This window comes from Labeo rohita, chromosome 1 (assembly GCF_022985175.1).
Source record: "Labeo rohita strain BAU-BD-2019 chromosome 1, IGBB_LRoh.1.0, whole genome shotgun sequence".
Lineage (NCBI taxonomy): Eukaryota > Metazoa > Chordata > Actinopteri > Cypriniformes > Cyprinidae > Labeo > Labeo rohita.
Window position 1 is genome coordinate 27,424,630 of NC_066869.1, and position 25,004 is coordinate 27,449,633.

General features: G+C 34.9%; 1 protein-coding gene across 2 annotated transcripts in view; it reads right to left on the reverse strand.

The window, feature by feature from the left end:
• Positions 1–23,124, reverse strand: part of epha6 (eph receptor A6) — a 134,820-nt gene extending 111,696 nt beyond the window's left edge. For both annotated transcript variants that reach the window (XM_051108536.1, XM_051108527.1), the window contains exons 1-2: positions 22,473–23,124; positions 7,518–7,582 (exon numbers count right to left, since the gene is read on the reverse strand). In XM_051108536.1, coding sequence (XP_050964493.1) covers positions 7,518–7,582; positions 22,473–22,548 — 141 coding nt within the window. In that variant the 5' untranslated portion in view covers positions 22,549–23,124. The remainder of the gene's footprint in view (positions 1–7,517; positions 7,583–22,472) is intronic.
• Between the last annotated feature and the right edge of the window lie 1,880 nt (positions 23,125–25,004).

Genomic DNA, 25,004 nt, shown 5'->3' on the forward strand with positions numbered 1-25,004 from the left:
CAGTGTGATGTCTATGAAAGCCTGTTTCCTGCACTGAAAAAAAAAGGTCATTGTGACTTTTATCTCACAATTCTGACTTTTTTTTCGCAGTTGTGAGTTTACATTTCACAAAAAAAGTCAGAATTGCAAGTTTGTATTACACATTTCTGAGAAAAAGGTCAGAATTACGTAATACAAAGTACTGTGTAATACTTTTGAGAAAAAAAGTATTACACAATACTTTGTATTATGCAGTTCTGACCTTAATAAAGTCACAATTCTGAGAAATAATCAATCAGAATTGCAAGACATAAACTCGCAATTTCGAGGTATAAAGTCAGAATTCTGAGATATAGTCACAATGTCTCTTACAATTATGACTGTTCTTCTTGCAGTTGCAAGTTTATATCTCGCAATTCTGACTCCTTTTCTCACAATTTTGAGTTTTTCTTAGAATTGTGAGATATAAAAGATTATAAAGTCCAATTCTGAGGGGAAAATAAACTAATTTGTTCTCAGAATTGCAAGTTTATATCATGCATTATTTTTTATTCAGTGGCAGAAACAGGCTTCCATAGATTTCACACAGAGACTTATTGGAAAGAACACAATTTTACTTGCAAAACCCATAAACTGAAAGCAGATTTTTCACACCCATTTGACCAGCAGTGTAATCAGTGCTGCTGATATTATATGTCAGTATAGATAAACGTCCATTCAGTCAAGTGAGTCCATGAACTGCGCATTACTCTTCTCAGTCTGCTTACTCAAATCCCATTAGTGTATTAATCTGATTTCTGCATCACATTAACAACCATCCAAAGATCTGAACTGCTGGCACACCTGTTTGATAACATGCTGTCTCAAAAAAAAAACATACTAGAACGATTCAATTCTGCTGCCTTCTCCTACACAGTTGTGTACTTACATTCCCTACTAAAAAAAATAATATCAGAGAATCACATCATGAAAACAGATTTGTATAGAACACATCAGTCACTTTTAGATGAGGGCTGTGAGGGCAAAATGCTGCGGCTTCAAATAGCAAAAGCTGAGTTAGACAGAAGGAGAACTTGCTTGTGTTATAAAAGATTTTCTCAGGATGTGGGTGAATGTTAAAATCGAGCTCGGTGTCAAATCTTGCAATGATGAAGAAAAGGTGCTCTAAATCAGTGGGAGCTCTGGTTTTCTCAGTGAATTTGCAGTAACACTTTCTGAACTCAATCAATAACCACAGTATCAGCCGCAGATATCAGAGAGCGCATGCTGGTGTTAGATTATCAGATTAGTACTATTGTGTTAACATGAAATCAGGGGAGTGCAGTCTGAGCCAGTTGGAAACTAGCAAAAGCATGATTCACACAAACTTGCAAATATAACACACATTATTTTGTTTTAGAACTAAGAATAATCAAAGACTTCATTTATAAAACAATGATTAATTTGATTCTAAATTCAATGGATTAAATCCTATGTCAAAAATAAGAAATAAACCAGGATTTATAGGCAAAAACGGTAGTGAAAATGTTCTTATGTTTATGCCAACCAAAGAGCGTGGGCATTTCGAAAACTCTACAGAGGAGAATTATCCTGCAGTGATCGGTCAGACTTATGAACAGTACAAATCTGTTATGTAAACAAGTTATGACAGCCACTGTGTAAATGACTATATTTCAACAATGAATTAGAGTCGAAACATAATTTTATAATTACATTAATAAATAGTTTGGACCCTAATGTTAATTACATCCTGCAATATTATAGTAGGTTAATGTAATATGGCTCCCTATTTCACAGCATTATCTAAGACGTATTTTTTTTTTAATACTTAAGAAAATGTTGGTAACAATTTCTATTAAGACTGTATTTATAATGCATTTAAAATGATATTCTTAAAGGGAAAGTTCATCTAAAAAAAATATAAAAATCTATCATTAATTACACTAATGTCGTTCCCGTAAGAGCTTTGTTCATTTTCGGGAACACACATTAAGATATTTTTGATGACATACAAGAGCTTCCGACCCTGCATAAACAGCAACACAACTACCACGTTCAAGACCCAAAAAGGTAGTATAGACATCATTAAAATAGTCAGTGTGACATCAGTGGTTCAATCATAATGCTATGAATCTACAAGAATATTCATGCAGCGTGGTACTCTCGTTAGCACATGGCGAAGAATGACATGAAAGAGAAGAAATTGTTGAAACTAGTCTAGTCTACTAGACTATTATTATTGTTATTTTTTATTTATTTATTTATTTTTGTGCACAAACGTATTCTCAGAGCTTCATAACATTAAACTTGAACTACTGCCGTCACATGGACTATTTTGACGATGTTCTTACTACCTTTCTGGGCTTTGAATGTGGTAGTTGCATTGCTGTCTATGCAGGGTCAGAAAGCTTGGATTTCATCCAAAAAAATCTTAATTTGTGTTCTGAAGATGAACAAAAGTCTTACAGGTTTAGAACAACATATGGGTAATAATCATAACAGCAGTTACACTAATACTTAACTCTTTGTAGTTATAACTTTTAAGAGTACGATGCATTATAACATCAGATGAAGCACGCAATCATAATGCATCATAAGGGTATTCTTAATGCATTATAATGCATGCATAATGGCTTATAAAATAAACTTATAAAGTGTTGTATCATCTCATGAATAATCATAACCAATTGTAATTAAAATAATTATAATTAATTATAATTAAATTACCAAAAAAATCAAATTACAATTCAATATATACATATATATATATATATATATATATTTTTTTTTACTTTTTTAGAACCATGAACCATGACCAAGCATTCTGTAGGTGCAGTTGATGCGCTTACAGTGCACGTGAATTTAAGATGAACTATGACATAGGATACATTTAAGAAAATGGTCAGACTTCTGTTTGGGGACCAGTTCACACTATTAAAGGAGAAGTACACTTTCAGAACAAAAATTTACAGATAATGTACTCACCCCCTTGTCATCCAAGATGTTCATGTCTTTCTTTCTTCAGTCGTAAAGAAATTATGTTTTTTTGAGGAAAACATCTCAGGAGTTAGCTCCATATAGCGGACTTCTATGGTGCCTGCAAGTTTGAACTTCCAAAATGCACTTTACATGCAGCTTCAAAGGGGTCTAAATTATCCCAGCCAACGAAAAAAGGGTCTTATCTAGCAAAAAGATTGGTCTAGCTCTGCATGTGCTCTACGTATTCCGGTTCAAGACAGTTAGAGCATGTCGAAAAATTCCCATCTCATTTTCTTCTCCGACTTCAAAATCACCTACATTGCTGTTTTACCTTTTTTTATAAAGGGCGTTTGATCTTCTTTGCACGTTTACTTTGTAAACATTGGATTGGTACTTCTGCAACGATTTTTTAAGTGAGAAAATAAGGAGTTTTTTCGACCTAACTCTCTTGACCCAGAATGCACAAAGCACACGCTGAGCTAGACAAGATGAGCATTTGAGGTTAAAAAAGTATATAAATTGTAATTTTTTTTTTAGACAATATCAGATGGTTTCGCTAGATAAGACCCTTTTTCCTCGTTTGGGATCATTTAGAGCCCTTTGAAGCTGCATTTGAACTGCATTTTGGAAGTTCAAACTCACAAGCATTTGTGGTTAAAAAGTATACACATTTTTATTTATTTATTTATTTTTTGAATGACAAATTGTTCTGCAAGATAAGACCCTTATTCCTCAGCTGGGATTATGTAGTCTTTTGAAGCAGCACTGAAACTACAGTTTGGAACTTCAGTGCATTGGCCACCAATGAAGTCCACTATATGGAGAAAAATCCTGTAATGTTTTCCTTAAAAACCTTAATTTCTTTTCAACTGAAGAAAGAAAGACATGAACATCTTGAATGACATGGTCCCTAAACTAAAGTGTTACCAAGAAACATTTTTGTGCATATGGACATTTTACAAATCGTTCACAGAAACATTTCGGAAATTGACGTACGTTCACATGCTACATATGTATTTATACATGAGGCCCCAGGAATTGTGGTGTTTATCTTTTAGTAGTTTCATCTATTTTTTATAGATCTAACGAAGCAAAATCATACCATGCCTTTGAACCTGCTAAAGGTATCCTGTACACTGTGGGGTATCCTGGTTGAACTCATTGGCATAATACACCAACCAGCTGAGCTTCAAAGGTTGAGGTCCAGAATTTGTTGTGATCTATCACTAAATACCAGATCTGTCCTGTTGAAGGTCACTCTAAGTCTCATTACAGACACGAAATTAACACTCAAAAGTGTGGCTTTCTGTCTCATCTTGACACAACTTCTCCTAAAACAGCATGTATTAATCATTCACATCCCAGTGCTGCACTCCCTTTGAAAAGAGACGGACAGGCCTTTTTAGAAAAGGTCAACCTTTCAAATGGCCGACAGGGAATGAGAGAGCGTTAAGAGATCATTAATCACTCTTTGATTGACAAAGAAGTCTTTGTATCGTAACTACAGCAATGCAACCATGCTGACTGTTTTTTAATTATGCTCATTTACAATGAATTGCACATCTTTGATGACTGTCGCAGCTTTTTCATCTTGAAAAGGACAGCAGTACCTGAACCATGCTAAATGAGGTTAATGGTCAGCAGTTTTTAAAAACGTATTTAAGCCTAACTTCTTATACAGCAAGACTAACTTTTTTTGTCAAAAGATATTTGCATTTGTGGCCTTCCTTCTTTAGCTTTTTTTAATTATTATTAAATGCTGCACTAATTAAAAGTTTGGGATCAGAAAATTAAAAAAAAATATATATGCTTTTATTCATCAAGAATGCAATTAATTAAAAGTGACAGCAATGATGTTTATAATGTAATAAAATATTTCTAATAAATAAATGTTGCTCTTTAGAATCCATTAAAAATCCTTTAAAAAAGGATAATGGTTTTCAACATTCATAATAAAAAGAAATGTTTCTTATGCATAAATTCATAACATTTTAATGATTTCTGAAGGTTCATGTGACACTAAAGACCAAAGTAATGGCTGCTGAATATTATTTATATTAGTTTATATTCACGTTATATTATATTAAAAAGTATATTCACGTAAAATTATTTTAAACAGTAATAATATTTTACAATATTACTATTTTACTGTATTTCTGATCAAATAAATGCAGGGTTGGTGAGCGTAACAGACTTCTTTTAACAACATTAAACATATTACCAACCCTAAACGTTTGAAAGTCTTTTGATATTGGTATTGATATCTATATTTGGCCCTTCACCATTTTTTTAAAGAAATTAATATTTTTATTAATCAGGGATGCAATAAATTATTTAAGTGGCAGTAAAGATTTTTTTAGGTTTTTTTAATGTTATAAAACCTTTCTATTAAATAAATGCTGTTCTTTTGAATGTATCATAGAAAAAAAATCATGGATTGAACATTCATAATAAAAATAAATGTTTCTTAGGCACCAAATCATCATAATTTAATTATTTCTGAAGGATCATGTGACTGGAATAATGGCTGCTGAATATTATTTAAATATTATATTAAAAATATATTCATATAAAAACAGTTATTTTAAACAGTAATAATATTTCACAATCTTTTTTACATAATATTTTTCAATATTTTCACAATATATTTGATATTGGTAGTCCATATTTAGCCTTTCACCATTTTTTTAAAGAAATTAATAGTTTTTTATTAATCAAGGATGCAATAAATTAATTACAATTGACAGTAAAGAATTTTTTTAATGTTAATGTTAAGAATTTTGTTAATGTTAAACCTTTCTAATAAATAAATGCTGTTCTTTTGAATCCATCGTAGAAAACAATCATGAATTCAACATTCATAATAAAAAGAAATGTTTCTTAAACACCAAATTATCATATTTTAATGATTTAAGGATCATGTGACACTGAAGACTGGAATAATGACTGTCGAATATTATTTAAATATTATATTAAACATTATATTTATATAAAAACAGTTATTTTAAACAGTAATAATAAAAATCAAATAAATGCAGTCTTCATGAGCATAAGAGACTTCTTTAAAAAAAAAATCTTAACAATCCTAAACATTTGGTAGTCTATATTTGGCCCTTTTTTTCACTATATGGTGAATAAAGTATTTTATATATATAATATAATATAATATAATATAATATGCTATTTTTAACATTTACATATAAACATTTCAGTCATGATAGAGTTCATTTTACTATTTATGAGGGTTAAACACAAGCATATAATATTTTCTCTAGGTAGAGAAGTGGTCTACATGAGGATGCCAGGGTTCTGTGACACATTTGGTAATTACAGCACAGAATCTGAGGGGCTTACAGCGGAGTGGAGCCAAGAGAATAGTCAATGAAACAATGGAACAGCACAAACAAACCTGTTTCTCCGAACAGAGAAGGTAAAGGGGAAGAGTGGCAGAGAAAGGGAGAGAGAGAGGTAGAGAGATAGAAACCCCATAGGATATGTCTGTGCCAGAGTAAACAAAACATACACGCTGGTCTCCCATCGCTAGAAAACAAATTAAATGTCGGGTAAAGTCTCCCCAGACTGGAAAAGGTATGTTCCATCTGGCTCTGGGAGAAGAACGAAAAAAGGCTTTGATTAACATGACATACCCTGACCTAAAACAAAGAACCAGAAAAAGACATTGTGGTAAATACTAATAGGAGAGCTATGTGACCCAGGATATTATAGCATGAATTATTGATTTGATCTGAGGTATGTACCAGCCTCTTCCCATGAAAAGAAAAAAAAAAAAAAAAAAAACAGAAACCCCAAGTGGTGTTTACAGGTAAGATGAACTCGCTTTCTTTGACATCACGGGCACCTGTGTAAGAGCAGAACTAATATGAAGATGTGTGCTGCAACTCCACTGGGAAATCATTTTATGGGCTATAGGTCATTTTACACACCCTCAAAAAAATGACTCTGGTCAGGGCTGACTCTGGTTCCTTCACTACAAAACTTCTACTCGAGTACAGCTCAAGACTACGACTGGTACTTATAGTTGGCCTCAGAAAAAGGGCAGTGATCATGCATCCATCTTGCTGCTCTTTATCATGAAATTGATTTAATAATAGCAGCTCTACTATTAGAATCTCTTCTGGGCTGTGAGATCACACTTGGTTGCTTTATTCAAATTGCTTCTAGCCTTTTGACTGGTTTTAATGTCTTGGAAATATTCTCTATAGTCTTCACAAAAATGAAAGGTGGCAAAATTGAATTATTAAGACCCGTGTCAATAATTACCCTTTAAGAAACTCTCTGAATAGATTCTGGATCACTAATGCCGTTTCAGTGGCCTCTTTTGATTAAATTTCATTATAACAAACTTCCTTTTTCACATGAATCGTGCAGTTTGGATTAACCTGACATACAGTAATGCTTGCATGGGCATGGTTGGAATTCATTCAGAGGAGCTTTATAAGAATTTCTATTTTAATAACTGCGGTACATGCTTACCTTATGTACATACTGCAAGGGAAATTGTGTAGAAGGTACAAAGGTCACAGGGAAATATTACTTACCCCATTTATTGGGTAGGTCTTCCAGCTTAGCTCTCCCAGCACAGCTGTAGTGTCCAAGAGAACCACTATGAGAAAGACAAATAAAGAAGACAAAGCTGTCAAAAGCAGAAAGAGAAGAAGCTTTCTTTGTGCACAGAAAGTATTCTCGTAGCTTCATAGCATTACAGTTGAACCACTGATGTCACATGGACTATTTTAACGTTGTCCTTACTACCTTTTTGGACCTTGAACGTGCCAGTTGCATTGCTGTCTATGCAGGGTCAGAAAGCTCTCGGATTTCATCAAAAATATCTTAATTTGTGTTCTAATTTGTGGTCTTACGGGATTGGAACAACATAAGGGTGAGTAACTAATGACATAATTAATGACAATTGTCATTTTTGGGTTAACTACCCCTTTAAATCTCCAAGCAAATGACAGCAAATGAAGCAAAAACAACAAACCACCCCGCAAAAACCCAATCACAGTCGAGTTGTTGACGCTGCCTGCAATTACATAAGGATACAAAGAAATCAGACTTACAAGATTAAAGTAGCAATAATCAGGCAACAAGACTCTTAATGGATCCCATGTGCTTGACATCATTAACAGAGACAAAAGACATTATAACAAAAGCCACATCGGAAGAACACACAAATTGAACTATCCACCACCAATCAGAAATGAACGCAGCGCATTTAGTCTGCGTGCTAATAAAATTTCCTCTTTGAAGCCCGTCACATCCACTGCCCCCAGCAGGTGATCCAGTACTCAAAATAAAAAGAGTCATTTGCTCACCCACATATGCCATTTTGAATGATGAATGTGCAATTTCCTTTGTCTGTACACCAGGACTTAATTACAACGTCTATCAATAAAAGTGTGTCACATGCATAATATATTCATGTCACAAAGTCTGGGTTTGTGCCACTCTCTCTCCTACTTAGGCATAATTCAATGTTAAAAAATATAAAAATAGTGTAGTTCTGGTTGAATAAGCTTTGACAGTAAGTTTGGCTTTCGATTTTGGCCTATGAAAGAGTGATCATTATTCTCACTCAGCAAAGCGGTCTGTGTGTAAGACAGCTTTCTGAATATGTGTTGTAATACTGAGCTAATAATCAGCTTATCCACATATGTGTTGTCAAAGAGTTAACGTAATGATCCTCGATGAGTGCCTGTCTGTAGAGAGCCTGCAGACAGGCTGAGCACTACAGTTTGCCCTGATCAAATTTGCTTGACAATGCCTGATAATTCTGCCTGGAAGTGATGGATCTGTGTTACTAACACACCCAAACAGAAAAATGTGAATTAGAGGGTTAGGCACTTTGGACACTCATCCTAAATCACATTACACCTCTGTCTAGACCCAGTGTCTCTGTCTCGAGACATATTATCCCTAAATTTCCGCACTCACTTTCTCCCTGACAATGAAGGGAGATTAAACATGTCTGCAAGCATATTGGGACGGATTGATCAATTTGGAATGACTTTATTAAGAGATATTTACCAGATTAGGCCTAGAGCCAGTCTATGATGCACACTGAACTGGTTAAAGTTTGGTCTCGATGACTGAGTAGAACTCACACAATGCATGAGGAATCTTTGTCAAAACCACTTATTTGACATAAACGGTAATGTGTGAGCCTTTAAAAATCAGTACAAAGTCATAATTCATCATTAGGGTACAGTTAAACTTTAACCCTTGCGCACGTTTAAAATATTCGGAGCCCCCCCACATGACTTTTTCTATGGTGGTAAATTAAAAAAAAAAAGGGAATCGCTACTAGTTATCTCATAATTCTGACACAAAAAAGAAACTTTTTTTCTCAGAATTGCATGTTTATATCACACAATTCTGACTTTATAACACACAATTGCGAGTTAAGTCAGAAATCTGATACATAAATTCGCAATTCTGAGAACATATCAGTCTTATTTTCCCCTCAAAATTGGACTTTATAACTTGCAGATGTGAGGTTATATCGCACAATTCTAAAAAAAAAAGTCATGAATGTTAGAAAAAAGTGAGAATTGTGAGATATAAACTTGCATTTGTGAGAAAACAGTCAGAATTGCGAAATTTTTAATTTCACAATTCTAACTTTATTTCTCTCAATTGTGAGTTTATACCACGTGATATTGGGAAACAAAAAGTTTATATCTCACATTTCGGACTTTATAACTCACAAATGCGAGTTTATATCTTACAATTCTGCGAAAAAAGTCAGAACTGTAAGATAAAAAGTCGCAATAACCTTTTTTATAAAACTTAATAAACTTTTTATTCAGTGGCGGAAACTGACAGTGGCTGTACGACTGACATTTAGATTAATTTTGATGTTGATTTTAGTTTAATTTTGATGCCTGATGTTTTATTTTATTCAAAATATTCAAAACCTTGTTAACTAGTTTATGAAATATCTGACATTCTGACTGCAAAAATGTTAAAGAATGCAATTTGTGTTTTAAACACTTTTTTTTGATCAGTTGCATTTAATGATCATGTCAGAGTCTGTCAAATGTGCACACAAATTTATCCACTTCTCCCTAAACAAATAAATAAATAAATGATCAAATGAACGAACAAACGAGCGAACGAACAAACGAGCGAACGAATGAATGAAAGTGAGTGGCTGGTGAACTGAGAGAGGAATAGAGTAAATTTCATAATAACCTCCACAATGTGTGTTTGATTCATAAAACATGGCATCACATTATATTTGAAAGATTATTATTTTGATTAGTATTGGCACTATAGACATAAATGTGTATTTTTACAAATGATGTTTTTTGCTATAGAAATTTTGAATGTCTGAAACATGAAAGTGTAGAAAACATTTACAACAGAAAAAAAAAAAAAATGAAATGCTGGTGAATATTGATTAAATATATATATATATATATATATATATATATATATGCATTTTTTGTAAAAAAGGGACTTTGAAAAGGGACCTAGATCATGAGACTCAGATCCCCACAGGGATGAGCTACAGTATGTGCAGTCACCATCATTTACAGGCACATTTCATTCCCTGCCGCATCTTTCTCCACAGGAGCGGTCATATGATCCTGTAGGCAACAGCCATTAACCCACAGGCATATTTAGTACCTGGAATTCCTGTAGCACATCCACCATCTGAGCCTCAATGACGGGCATGTTGATTACTAGTTCAAATGAAAAACCTAAACCTGCTCTTCCCAGATTTGACAGTGATAAAGAGTTTGAATTTGCCTTGCTGAAAATGGCTCTACATTGTCTGTTATGGGGACACGCTCATCTCAGTCAGCAGTGACTACAAACTAGCTCATTGTGCATGCATGAGCCAACTCCATAACCGACAAACACTGAGAGTGAGAATTCATTCCAGGAAAAAAAAAAAACAGAACAATCTTAAATTATACCCTTAGATTTTTTTCCCCACAAAAAAACTACAATGCTGAATAAACTCCTTAAATGCCAAAAATGAAAGGCTTCAACTGGTGAAATACATGTAATTTTTAAATCAGTAGTTCTCAACCAGGGGGCCTCAGCAAAAACCCAAGGGATCCTTAGGATGACTATAATTATAATAAAAATGGTAAAAATGCACAAAAAATAAAATCAATAAAATAAAATCAAGATGTAAACTAAAAATATAATTTCCCCTCTCTATAAAAATTGTTATTTATCAAAGAAAAAAAAAAACTTGAAACTATATATGTATTCAGAAAAAAAAAATAAATAAATAAATATATATATATATATATATATAGAGAGAGAGAGAGAGAGAGAGAGAGAGAGAGAGAGAGAGTTCAGATGCAAAACCAGCTAAAAGCCACCTCGGTCAAAAATGAGATAATGATACTGAGTGAATGCTCTCGACACATATTATACGTCCATCAAATACTTTTTCTTCAAACTCGCTAAAATACCAGCCTCAGCCCAATCAGAAGTACCGGTACTTACATAGAAACCTATACATCTGAGCCTGATAAAAATGCATTTTTTAAAGAAAGATGTCAGTTGGATTTAGCTGGTTTTGCATGTGAACTCAACATATATATATATATATATATATATATATATATGTATATATATGTAAGCCATGTGTGACAAAGTTAGGACACCCTTACTGTTAACATTGGAATTAAGAGGGTAAGCAAGTCTGAGCGCCTCTATAAAAGCATAAGCTTTGGCAGTTTGCTGGTCTGGAGCCTTCAGGTGTGTGTTCAAAAGAGGTAAAACATCAGCAATCATCTTAGAGAAGCAATTGTTGCTGCCATCAATCTGAGAAGAGTAATACGGCAATTTCCAAACAATTTGAAGTTTATTCACAAGTGGAAGACATTTAAAACAGACACCTCTCCTTCCAGGAGTGGACGTCCCAAAAATGGCAGACAACCAAAGAATTACACCTTAGACTCTACAGGCCTCAGTTAACATGTTAAATGATGAAGTTTATGACATTACCATTAGAAAAATATTGGACAAAAATGGCATGTTTGGAAGGCTTGGCAGAAGAAAGCCTCTTCTATCTAAAAAAAAACATTGCAGCACAGTTTAGGTCTGCAAAGTTGTATCTGAATAAAACACAAGTCTTCTAGAATAATGTCCTTTGAACAGACGAGACCGAAGTGGAGATGTTTGGCCATAATGCGCCAAGTTTGGTGAAAACCTAAAGGAGAAATCAGCACAAACACCTCATACCAAAAGACAAGCATGCTGGAGGAGGGCTGATCATTTTGGGCTTGTTTTGTAGCCACAGGACCTGGACACCTCACAGTCATTGAGTTGGTCATGAAATCCTCTGTATATCAAAGTATTCTAGAGTCGAATATGAAGGCATCTGTCCGACATCTAAAGTTGGGCCAAAACTGGGTCATGCAACAGGACAATGATCCCAAGCACACCAGCAAATCTACAACAAAATGACTGAAAAGAAAAGAATCAAGGTGTTGCAATAGCCCAGTCCAAGTCCAGAGCTTATCCTGACTCAAATGCTGTGGTGAGAGCTGTGCATAAGCAAATGCCCACAAACCACAATAAACTGGAGCAATGCTCAAAAGAAGAGTGGTCCAAATTCCTCCAAAACGATGTGAGAGACTGATAAAGTCAGAAAATGAATGCTTCAAGTTATTGCTGCTAAAAGTGGATCTACAGGCAATTGACTCATAGGGTGTCCTAACTTTGTCACACATGGCCTTTCCCTCTTGCCTGTATTTTTCTTAAACAAATAATGACACTGTGTGGTATGTCATGTGATGATGTTTATCTGAGGATTTATTTTCCAAAATTTAAGACCTGCCAAGGACCAGATAATTTTTTTTTATTATGTCCTCATACAGAAAACCATCAAATTCAATAGGGTGCCCTAACTTTTTCACATATCAGAATATCAGAAGTTTCAAGTTTTATTTTTAGTTTAGGCCTATATGTTGTTTTTATTTTATTTATTTATTTATTTTATTTATTATTTAGTTTTTTGTAGTTTTTTTTTTTTTTTTTTTTTTAATGAAATTATAAAATTTTAATACTTTTAAGTCATCCTAAGAACTCCTTGGGAATTTGCTGAGGCCCCTTATATATATATAAATAACTAAATAAATAAATAAAGTTTGCTTCTCAATTAAATGTATCTCAATTTAAGAATGTTCAGATGTTTGTACTGGGAAACTAGACAGAACAATGAGTAAGAACCCACCAGTCTGGAATCATTAATTTTCAATTAATTGTGGTTAATTAGTTTAATGTAGAAATAGTTTGTTTTCTGGCCACCATACAAGAAAACTATGTGGTATTTATGTGAATTCTTTACCATAAAACCAAAAACGTCAATGAACAGCAAGCGTCAATGAAATAAGTCATTTGACAATGAAAAGAAGGGGAAAAACTCTGCCTGACAATTGTACAACAGCTTAAAATGAAGACAGTATGGCTAATTCAAATTACCAGCTCTTAGAAGTAGATAATGGGGCTGGCAAGGGTAACGCTGCCAATGGCAAGGCGCTTTCCAGATGGGACTGTTATTGATGGTCTTATTAGAAAAAGCAGAGTGGGTTGTCTTGCTGCAGCCGAATCTTTATAACTAGTGTTGACAAGATCCGCAAGCTTCATTTCAAACCAAATCAGCTGCTGAATGTTTGTTGTCTCTCTCCCTCTGCCTCAGCTTGGAGAGTGAGACATCAACAGAGACACATCAGAAGTGGCAGCTAGCGCCTATGTCTGTCTGTAAAAATCTGGAGTCCCTAAAGTAGGCCACATGGAAAGGAGGAAAAGATAAAAAAAAGAAAAAAAAGAAAAGGCAGATAGAGAAAAACCTTGAGTATCTGGGCTGCCTCTATGGCTTAGATGTTTCTTTTATGTGTCAAATCAGAAGATATGGATTTTGTGTTTTAAGCTGTTGATGACTGGATCCCAGTATAGAACATCCAGTTAAGTGACACATTTAAAGGTTAAATCCAAATCTAAACCAATTCAGCATGAATACAGCCTTAAGATATGCATATAGTTAAGGCTTCTTCCAATCTACGATGGTTACAGTGATGCAGATCTTCAGGATTATATAAGAAAGGCATCAAAGACATCTAAGGTTTATTATTGGATTCTAAGTGAGGCTTCTTTATTTATCAAGGCATCAGTGGAAGACAAGATAAATTAGGACGATTAGGGATGTGAATTGTAAAGAAAGAAGGCATCTGGATCCTCTTAACAATTACAGTTCCTTAGCAATTTCAATAATTTTTTTTATTTTATTTATTTATTTATTTATTTTTGGAGCTACGTACCAGTCAGTATCTCCACAAATTTAAAGGAATAATTTATGCTAAAATGAAAATTACTCCATGATTTACTCACCCTCAAGCCATCCTAGGTGTATGTCATGTTCCTTGAATAGAATCTGAGTTATATTAAAAAATAATGGCAGTGAATGGGTGTTAAGATTTTGAAGTCCAATAAAGTGCATCCACCCATCATAAAAAGTACTCCACACATCTCTGGGGCTTAATACAGACCTTCTGAAGCGAATCAATGCGTTTGTGTAAAAACATATTCATATTTAAAACTTTATAAATCATAATCTCTAATTTCTGCTAATGTGTTCACGAGAACCAAGTTTTGTTTACAGCAAAGTAAAACCTCTTGGCTTATATCGAAATACATTTTCCTTTACGAATCCTCGTTTTGTATTTTTAATTCTTTACCAGTGTTTTGTTTTGCTCTCTCCTCTGTGCGTCCATATTTATCACATTCATCTACATCCTGCGTCATCCACTGGAATACCAATGTCACGTATGACGGTTAGCAGAAGCTAGATATTACAGTTTATGAAGTTTTAAATAGGAACATTTTTCTTACACTAAAGCATCGATTCACTTCAGAAGGCCTTTATTAACCTACTGGAGCCATGTGGAGTTCTTTTTATGAAGTATGGATGCACTTTTTTGGACTTCAAAATCTCAACAGCCATTCACTGCCATTAAAAACTTGAAAGAGCCAGGATATCTTTTAATATAACTCTGATTGTATCTGTCTGAAAGAAGAAAGTCATATACATCTTGGATGGCTTGATTTAAGTATTACAATTAGTTGGAAGTTGTAATTGTTTCACAACTCATCAGCTGTTAATTCAGCATTCCGGATACACTTTTTGAGCTGTATTTGGTTCTGGCAATTAAAATTGAACCCATTTTAAATAAGGCATTTTATACAACATTAATATTATATAAAGACTTTTAATTTTGTATCCTCAAAAGAAAATTTAGTGAAAAAGCAGCAACATCAAACACAGAGTGTGCAATGTTAGCTGAAATGTCATTCCCGTTGTGAGTCTCAGCTGTATGGCTTTCATGCTGATAGAGACAATGGCGTACTCAACCTACTGTGGCACTGATGAGAAAAGCATTCTGGGATATGAATAGATTGGGATGCTTGTCAATTTCTGCTTTGGGAGCAATGATGTAGTATCGATTGGTTATTGATCTTCAGTCAAGGTGGAATGAATCTAGATAGCATAGTGTAGGTACTGCCATTTGTCCTTAAATAATCACGGCCGTAAAGACTGATTCAAGCTATAAATCAAATCATTTTCGTATCCTGTACTGGCCAGTACTGACAGGGTTACTGGAAACGAAGCTGTTTCTAAGAAATAAACACAAAATCAAACACAGAACCAAAGCCTACAAACATGGTACACAAAAGTTGTCATTGTATGCAATAATACGCACCTTTTAAGGGTAAATTTTGAAAAGGTACCACACCAGTAATAGTTTTTGTACCTAAGAGTATATAATTATAATTGTCTTTAGTTTGGAAACGCAAACCATTAGTGACCAAATACATCAAAAACGGTAACAGTTTTAAACAATAAGTACACCGTAAAAAAAAAAAAAAAAATCAGTAAAATTTTACTATACAAAATACGGTAGTAATGTTTTTGTTTTTACGGTTTTAACTGAGATTTTACATTTAAATACCGTAATTTCTTTCACTGAAGTACTGAAATCTGTTTTGTACCTTTGTAATACACTGATAACCACCAAACGCAGGTGGTGATGAATAAGTCAGCTGACGAGCCAAAGCCCATCACAAGCAGCTTTTAAATATTAGAAGAAGGTGCACAGTGTCATTCACAGAAACACTAAACACCATCATGGTAACACACATGAAACTGAAATAATGCAATAAACATTAATTTAAACATTACATTCAATGCCATTTTTTACAGTGTACACTACCGTTCAAAAATTTGAGGTTCATATGATTTGTTTGATAAAAATAGAAATAGTAATATTGTGAAAAAATATGACAATGTAAATGGGTTTAAGCTGCCCAATAACGTCATATTTAACCCCTGGAATGCAAATTTACTAAGGTAACAAGAAAAAAAAAAGGAAAAAAAAAAAAAAAAACGTGTATTTTACACCATGGAATATGATTTTTTTAATGGGGGACCACCCTCGAAACGTGATTGTGGTAGTTCTAGGCTAGTTTTGAGAAGCAATTAGGCAGGTTTTGTTGTGAAAACCTGTCAACCCTGTGCATTACTCCAGTATTCAATAGCCCCTTTCACACATAAAGTCTTTACTGGTAAATTACAGTTTAAAAATACCGGTAAATTCATTCTGGCAATTTACTGGTATGACAGTGTTGCCAAGTCCATGGATTTCCCGCGGAATTGGGCTACTTTAACACTGTTGCCGTGGGTTGCTTTTGATGTCTGCAGGTTGAAGCGACCCCAATAACGTCATATTTAGCCCCTAAAATACAAGCTTACCATGGGAACCCAGACAAAAAAAAAAAGTGTATTTTATCCCCCCGGAACACAATTTTTAATGTGGGACCACCCTCAAAACGCGATTGGGATAGTTTTGGGTTAGTTTTTAGAAACAATTGGGCAGGTTTTGTTGTGAAAACCTGGCAACCCTGGCCATTATTCCAGTATTCAATAGCCCCTTTCACACATACAGTCTTAACTGGTACATTACGGTTCAGAAATACTGGTAAATTCATTCTGGCAATTTACCGGAATAAGAAGCTGTAACATTACCAGTAAATTACTTGTAATGTGCTTTGTGTGAATGCAAAACGAGATTACCGGTATGAGCACGTACAAGTTCAGAACACGCTGACATAAGACATCCAATCTGGGCCAATCATAACATTCTGACGCAGATGACGCATTTACTCTGCGCTTTGCAGATCGATTTGAAGTTGTGTAATTTGATATCTCTGAGCCAAAAGCACTGCATGAATGTTAATGTTTGACACAAAAAAATGAAAACATCAATAAAATCACTGACCACGTATACCACTACATGTTTACAAACATAACAATGGGAGGCACAGCCATTTAGAGATAATTTCTTGTTAATGATGTCACAGAATTTACTGGTGTTTTGAAACTGATGCGTGAATGGCACTTTACTGGTAAATAGATGCAACGCTGTTGCCTTTGTGAACTGCTGCAATCAATGCATATTTGTGCTGCTTTACATTTTTGTGGAAATGTAAAATGTCATGTTTGATCAATTTCATGTGTCCTTGATAAATAAAATTATTGATTTCTTGAAAAAATAAAAAATACTGACCCCAAACATTTGAACAGTAGTGCATTTGAAAATATTTAAGTGTGTATGGATCAATTTCAGAACCAAAAATGTTAAGTAATGGCCATTTAGCCATTTTTTTTAAAGCTAAGTACTGAACGGCTAGGTTTAAATGCTTTACTCAAAGGCAAAATAGCAGAAGTGGATGTCAGTTCTGCAGATGTACTGTAATTCTCCAGCTCATGGGTACATGCTGCCTAGTACTTAAAACCTGAAGCCTCTGTATTGTGATATTAAGCTCTGGACTCTTCAAGTGGCAAATCATTCAGGTGTGCAATGACGTGTACATTTTCATAGTACTGTTAAAGTAGTATTCACTAACACTATACTTTATTAAGAATAAGCTTCCAAAGGAAAAAAAAGGTCAAATTTAGCACTCTTAATCACTACATGGGAATGCATGTTTTTTACAGTATAAAATCCAAACATCAGCCACAACAAATTCATTATATAAACTCTGGACTAGAACCAACAGTGTGCACTGGCTTACTAAGCTCTGACATTTAGCCAAACGATCTAAACAAATTCCTTTGAATCTTGGCTCAGGAAGATAATAATGGTTGGTAAGAGAAAAAGAGATGTGTGTGTGAGTGTGACAAGAAAGCCGAGATCCATGCAACTCATGTTCTCTCTCTTTTTTTTTCTTCGAGATGAGAGATGAAGACGAGAAAGGTGACATTTGGAATTTGAATGTCACAACCGGAGAAAAATGGCCCTTTGTCGAACGCTTGAGATAAATTGATCTGATAAGGACAGCGCTGCATGCATTAGTGGTCTTTAGCCGGGCATTTAGTGTGTCTGAGACGACGTGGACGAGTAGGAAAGGAGGCACTGGGGTTAAGGCTAAGATCACATTGCACAGACAGGCCCTGGAAATGTCAAGGTGCAATTTACAAATTGATTCCAGCGACAATAGAAAGTCAATGGAGAGGCGCGAGCAGGTCTGTGCGCCACAGTACGCAAAAAGAGCTCATTTCTTCCGTTACTTCAACTATAACCATTTTTTTAATGTTTTATTCAGCTTTCACAAATGTAATTTCTGCACAGGAAGGATCGAGTGTGTCCAGGGTGTTAATGCAATGCAGCTAGAATGGCTCAGATGTCTTTTAATCCAATACAAAAATGACTAAATTAAATGACAAGATGATTCTTCTATGACCTTGATCTGATGAAGAGAACAAGAAAACAGGCAGACACACATACACGCACATATAAATGCCGCTGCTGGCAGCACAAAGCCTTATCCTGCTCCTTTGAAGAGCCATTGAAGTGTTGAAGGTATAAAGAGAGAAACCTCAGAGGTTCGGCTCCACAGTGTCTATAAAATCAATAAGAGCACTCCACGCGGCAATGATAGCAGCACAAACAGGGCACTGGGCATTAACAGGCCTCTGTTACACCGCACAATTACTGTTTACATAGCACTTTCCTGACACACACACACTCAAGCCGCTGTATCACGCTTTAAACTGTGGCTCTCTGGAGAAAGCGACGCAGATGCATTTGCCTATATTTCCAATAAAGTGAAACTTTGTTCTGAACAAAAGAACAAAACTCACTCTCTGAATAAGCCACCTAACTGCATTAGATTGGAAAGCAAACACGCACAGTTTAAGACCAGTCAGTAGCTACCAGGGTTGTGTGCCACTCAGAAGTGAATCAAGAGTGACTTTTCTAGTTCAATTCCTGTATTTAAAATGAAGTAGCAAACGGATGCAGAATTGCAGTTTGAATTTGAATGCAAGGAAGCAGAATTAAAATAAACTGAAACCCATAGAAGTGTAAAGTAGAAAACCAAAGTTTGAAGCAGTGTTGTTACTATTAACTAAAACTAAAGCTATTAAAATATTTCAATAATTGTAATAAAGCTGAAATAAAATATAATAAAATATTAGCTGAAAAACTTAACAGAAATGTTGACGGAGATGTTGAAAGTTTAAATTAAAGTCCTAAACTGAAATTAAAAATATACAAAAAAAAAAAAAAAAGCTAACAAAAAATACAACAGCACATAATAAAATCACTAAAATTTAAAATTACAACTAAATTAAAGCATGTTTACAAATGTTAACCATAGAGACGTAATTATTAAAAGGTATACATTTTATCAATTCATGAATTTCCTGTGAATCGAACCCATGATCTTGGCGTTGCAAGCACCATTCTCTACTGTTTGAGCTAGAAGAATAATAAACAACCGAAAATAGGTTGTAAATTATAAATCAGAGACATCATCAATAATCAAGGTGAACATTTAAAAAAAATGGGAACATTAAACAAAATAATTATATATATATATATATATATATATATATATATATTTATTTATTTATTTATTTTTTTTATCCCTATAGGTGAAAACAACCAAATCGCCGGGTTTGTCCACTTTTCACCCAGCGCTGGGTTGTTTTTAGCCCTGCACTTTTTAGTGTAACTGAATATGAAGAATACTAAAATAACACTGGTTTTAAGATAAAATATCACTGGTTTGAAGTTGATATGTTTTTTTTAATTCAAATTTAGTCATGAACTGAAAGAGGTCCGATTATTAAATTCTGTCTTTTTACTAACTCTGCTAAAACAGCGCTAAAAATCCCATCAGTTTTTTCTTAACAAAATCATATGACGCACTTCCATTTTAGATCGCTGTGATTCTGAATGAATAACACACTTTATCAACTCACATTCTGACCAGTGACAGGCATATCTGAAAAAAAAACAACCTGATATCTGAGGAAGAGGAGGTTAAAAAGCCCTTGTAGAACACTTAAGCACCACTCTGGGCTGATTAGAGGAGAGCTTGAGAACATTGCTATCTTACAGCGATCCGATACCCATTTTGAAGTTTCTCTTGGTGCAAGACGACAGCTGAGCATGATTGGCAAGAGCAGCCCGTCAAGCATCACCGCAAAAAGGTGGTTTTAGCCAGGGCTTATTACAGCCCGCCGTTTAAATAGTGACTGGTTTTACAAGGGGGTCAAAGAGGCATTTGAGATTCAGCTACGAGCATGAGGAGGAGAGCAGATTGCGCGATAAGCTTATTCAGAGTACAGTCTTCTTTTAAATGGATTTTTAAGTGCTTTGAAGAGTTCTACAATAAATGCCCTGCAAAATGTGAAGCATTTGAAATACAGAGCAGCTACAGTATAGCAGAAAAGAGCAGACTGTTCTCATATAGCAGAGCAATAGATAAGTGTATTGCGAGGTTATGTAGGGTCATCTCTGCATGCATACTAATTGGACATTAGCATCAGTGTTAATCACAAGGCGGGATTTTTGTTCAAGTGAACCGCAAACCCTCAATTTCCATTTTTATAGGTTCACACTAGAAAGGACTGTCTCCAGATCTATTGCCTAATTTGTGATGGTTTAAACTGAGAAAACAGTGACCTGTTAAATAACTGCTTTCCATCCCAGCTCAGGAAAAAAATAAGGATGACTCATAAGTGGGAAAAAAAAGTTTTAAATGCCGTGCAAGCCAACTCAGATGGTTCGAGTGTTCTCTCTCTATCTTCTGCACATCCCACACAAATATGCTCCGTTTCTCTCACTTAATACAACACACAGACATAACACAAGAGTCACTTGTTCTTGCAATGTTCGTATTCAAAATACCACCATTTAACTCATTTTGTGTGTGAATGACTACTGCGAATTGCGAGTGTAAACAGAAGGGAGGAGTTACAGGCACACACAGGATTAAAATGGGACAGGTGCGATGAGAAACCACCACTGCAATCAATTCTTTTAGATAGGTGAGACCCGGGAGTGTTGTAATGAATGATGAGTAAATTATCACTCACAATTACACATGCCCATCTCCCTCCCGAAAAAAAAAAGACTGTAAAAGTTGAAAAAAAATAAAAAGTTTACCAGACAAACACAATTTTGGGGATTCGTTAGTGATCACAAAAATGAGTGCTAACAAAAATATGTTTGTCACTGGGACAGTACCCACATCTCAAGACACTAACATGTACCTTTTATGAATAGAAATACATTTCAGATGCACTGCCTCAGTGACAAACATGTTTTTTTTTTTGTTTTTTTTGTTTTTTAATGACTATCATCAGAATATCAATATCATCAGAACCACCAGTAGCACTTTTCAATGTAATTCTACTGGACCAACAAAGATTGCACAAAATGGGTCAACATCACAACTGTTAGACTGACCAATATGCGCTCACATCCTAGAATTTTTGTCATATGCTTTGTTTTTCTGCATCTGTTTGCAGTTGATTTAAATTAAAATGTTTCCCATAAGCCTACATTTACCTTTTTTAATAAAACAAAGCAGGCTGGGTTAGACTAAGGAGTGTAATTTAAAACAAATACATTAGATTTTCACAAATTCATGCTGTTGGTTTAACATCCCACCCCGGTAGTGCCAACAACAACAACAACACTCTTTGTTCTTGACCTTGATTTACAGTTGTAGAGATGAGTTGAAAATTTCTAAACTACTTTAATATGAAACAGACAAATATGGGAATATCATATCAGCGTTTTACAGTTAAAAGCAGAAAAAAACACTGAGTTATACACATTGAAATGTGTTACAACATTACCCGGTCTTTCCTACCTTCTGGGAACCCACTGTGAGATGCTGAGCATAAGACTAGATGCAGAACTACAGAACGACAGTAAACACAGCCTTTCTAATCTGTCCTGCGCATATCAAAACAAAGTATAATATTCTGAATTGTGGGTAGAACTGTCATTAGCCAGTTGTTTAAATATATAACGTTCTGACTAAACTGAAAGACTGAATGCGGTTATAGCGTCTCCTTTGCAGACAACACACTGTATACATACACACCGTGCGTATGAGTAGGTTATGATATAGTATCAACCTATTAATCACAATTTATTAAAACTCACCTTGGTTTGAATGGCCGGGGTCCGACAAAACCAATACCGGTAAAGCAAACATGAAGAAAAATCTTTGAAAAGTCATTTTTGTATCCAGTTGTGCACGTAAGTCGGCGATAATTACTAAAGAAAAGAGTCCGAGACAAAATATCCAGTAACAAAATTCATTTAACTATTGTAAACGATTTTGCGCGTCAACCGCCTCGTTCCCCGCACCGCGAAAACGCGGATACAGAGCGACAGAAATGCCAGCCCATTACGCGCAACTACCGGCGGCACTTGAAAAACTTACAGAATTTACCCCATAAATAGGATAGAGACTGTGAGATAAGTTATCCCTAATGCTGTCAGGCTGTCAACACTTGCAGTAACGAACTAGACTAAGTGTGTTCTCCAGTCTTCAGTATCCATTAACGGGCTTTCCCCTTCTCTCTGCGTTAACACTCGCTTCTCTTCTTAACACTATGTGCCGTCGACACGAGCCTGGCGTATATTACGCGCTTAAACTTGTCGAATCAGTCTCGCGCACGCAGACAGACCTGGCACGAGAGCTTCCACGACGCTTTCAGTCTCAGGCGCGCGAAACGCAATCTTGAGGTGAAAAGCCCAAGTGAGTTTTGCGGATCTAGACGGAAGACCAGCTCATCAGCACTAGAGGGTGTTCGTTTCCACACTGTGCTGTGCCGTCCCGCGCGTCTGTCAGAGCTAGGGAAGTCCGGCGTGCGTATTTAAAACACGGCACATAAACAGTAAGTCTTCTTTAGTAAGGACTGTTGGAACAGACACTATTTGTGCATTAATGTCATTTCATGCGTTTTTATCATGATTGACACATCTGCTTTATGCGTAGCCTACTTAACACTACTTTTACATTTTTTTCAGCCCTTTTGAACTTTTGCGATTATAGTAATTTTAGCTTATGATCATTTTTATGGTGTACTGTAAAATATTGGAGGAGAGCGGAGAGGATTAAAGTACCATTTTTCAGAAAAACATAAATTAAAAAGATAAAGTTGTAGACAGATATATTTTTGCTGTGGCCTATAAATCAGACGTGTGGTTTATTAATAACAGGTGGTATTTTGTAAAAATGTAAAAAGACTTCAGTATAATTTCAGTTTGAACATAAGTTCCACATTGTTACTTTCGACCCCGTTGGTTGAAACAAAAGTTGTGTTATTGTTGTGTTTATTATTATTAAATATACATGACTATGGCCTTGTTAATATGTAACTACAAACCTATTTTGTCCTTAATCTTTGCAAAACAAAAAAAAATAATAATAATAAATTTAAGTTTCATCAAATGTTTCAAAACTTGAGTGTACAAACTTGAATTTGTTTAAATTATTTATTTATTTATTCAACTTATTTGTATAAAACATTTTTTTAACAGAATGAACAATATGGAAATTAAATTAAATTAGCATAATATAAATTCTCAACATAATGTAACAGTAGGCCTATTCATGTCCATCCAGTTGTTTGTATGGATAAATTCAAAATGTGCATAAAAACATCTGGAAACAGTGCAAATTCATAGGTGGAGGTGGAAAAGCTAAGGTATGGCTAAAATCTAAATATGACTAAGGTAAATGTGATGTAGCAACAGCCTTGATACTGATATTCCTGACAGATAGGATTATGTTCATGAGAGGGCGTTTCTGGACATGTGGCTGAATCAAACCTCTGTCTGTCTTTCTGACCCTCACTCTTGGCATGTTATTTTGGTATAATAACATAAACATTTATAATAAACATTTTAATAAATGATGCAAGACACAGAAAGTCACCAAGTTAGCATGCTGCGGGACAAAAGAAACACTTGTTGTCACTGTAGGGGGACAAAAGTAGCAAGTGTTACTTTGGTCCCGACAGGAACTCCTGACATTTAAATCCTGTTTACTTCTGTACTGAAAAACTCTGAAAATCCAAACTTCAGGATGTATTACAGCACTAAATAACATGTACATTGATAATTACTGTGACACTTGAAACGAGAGACAACACAACTAATTTGAAAAAAAAAAAAAAAAAGACCACTTCCATAATTTACTTATTGTACTCGAAAACTGCTTTCCGGACCTAACCGCGGGAAACAATGGCGAAATCACGTGATATTTCTCAGCTCCATCAAGGGTTGTGTGCTAAATGTGCTGTCATAGCTTGGAAAGCAAACATAGTCCGGGCTCTGAGAAAATAGCTTTGTTCCTTTCTTCCCGTGTTACTTTCGTACCCGCTCTCCCCTACTGTAAAATATGAAAGCCATTCAGATTTGGTCATTTTCAGTCACAACACAACAAATCTGTGATATATTTTGAATGCTATTGTAAACCATTGTTTTGTTTAAACTCTCATTATGATATTATGTTGATTAGTGTTGGTTTTGGCTAGAAACTTCGACCTTATTTATTTTAATTAACTTTCCCCCATGCATCTGATGTAATAGTGCTTCAGAACACAGTGTGGTTGCACTGCATTACATGTGGAACAAAAACTAAATATCTGACTTCAGACTGACTGGCAATCTGTTCCTGCAACT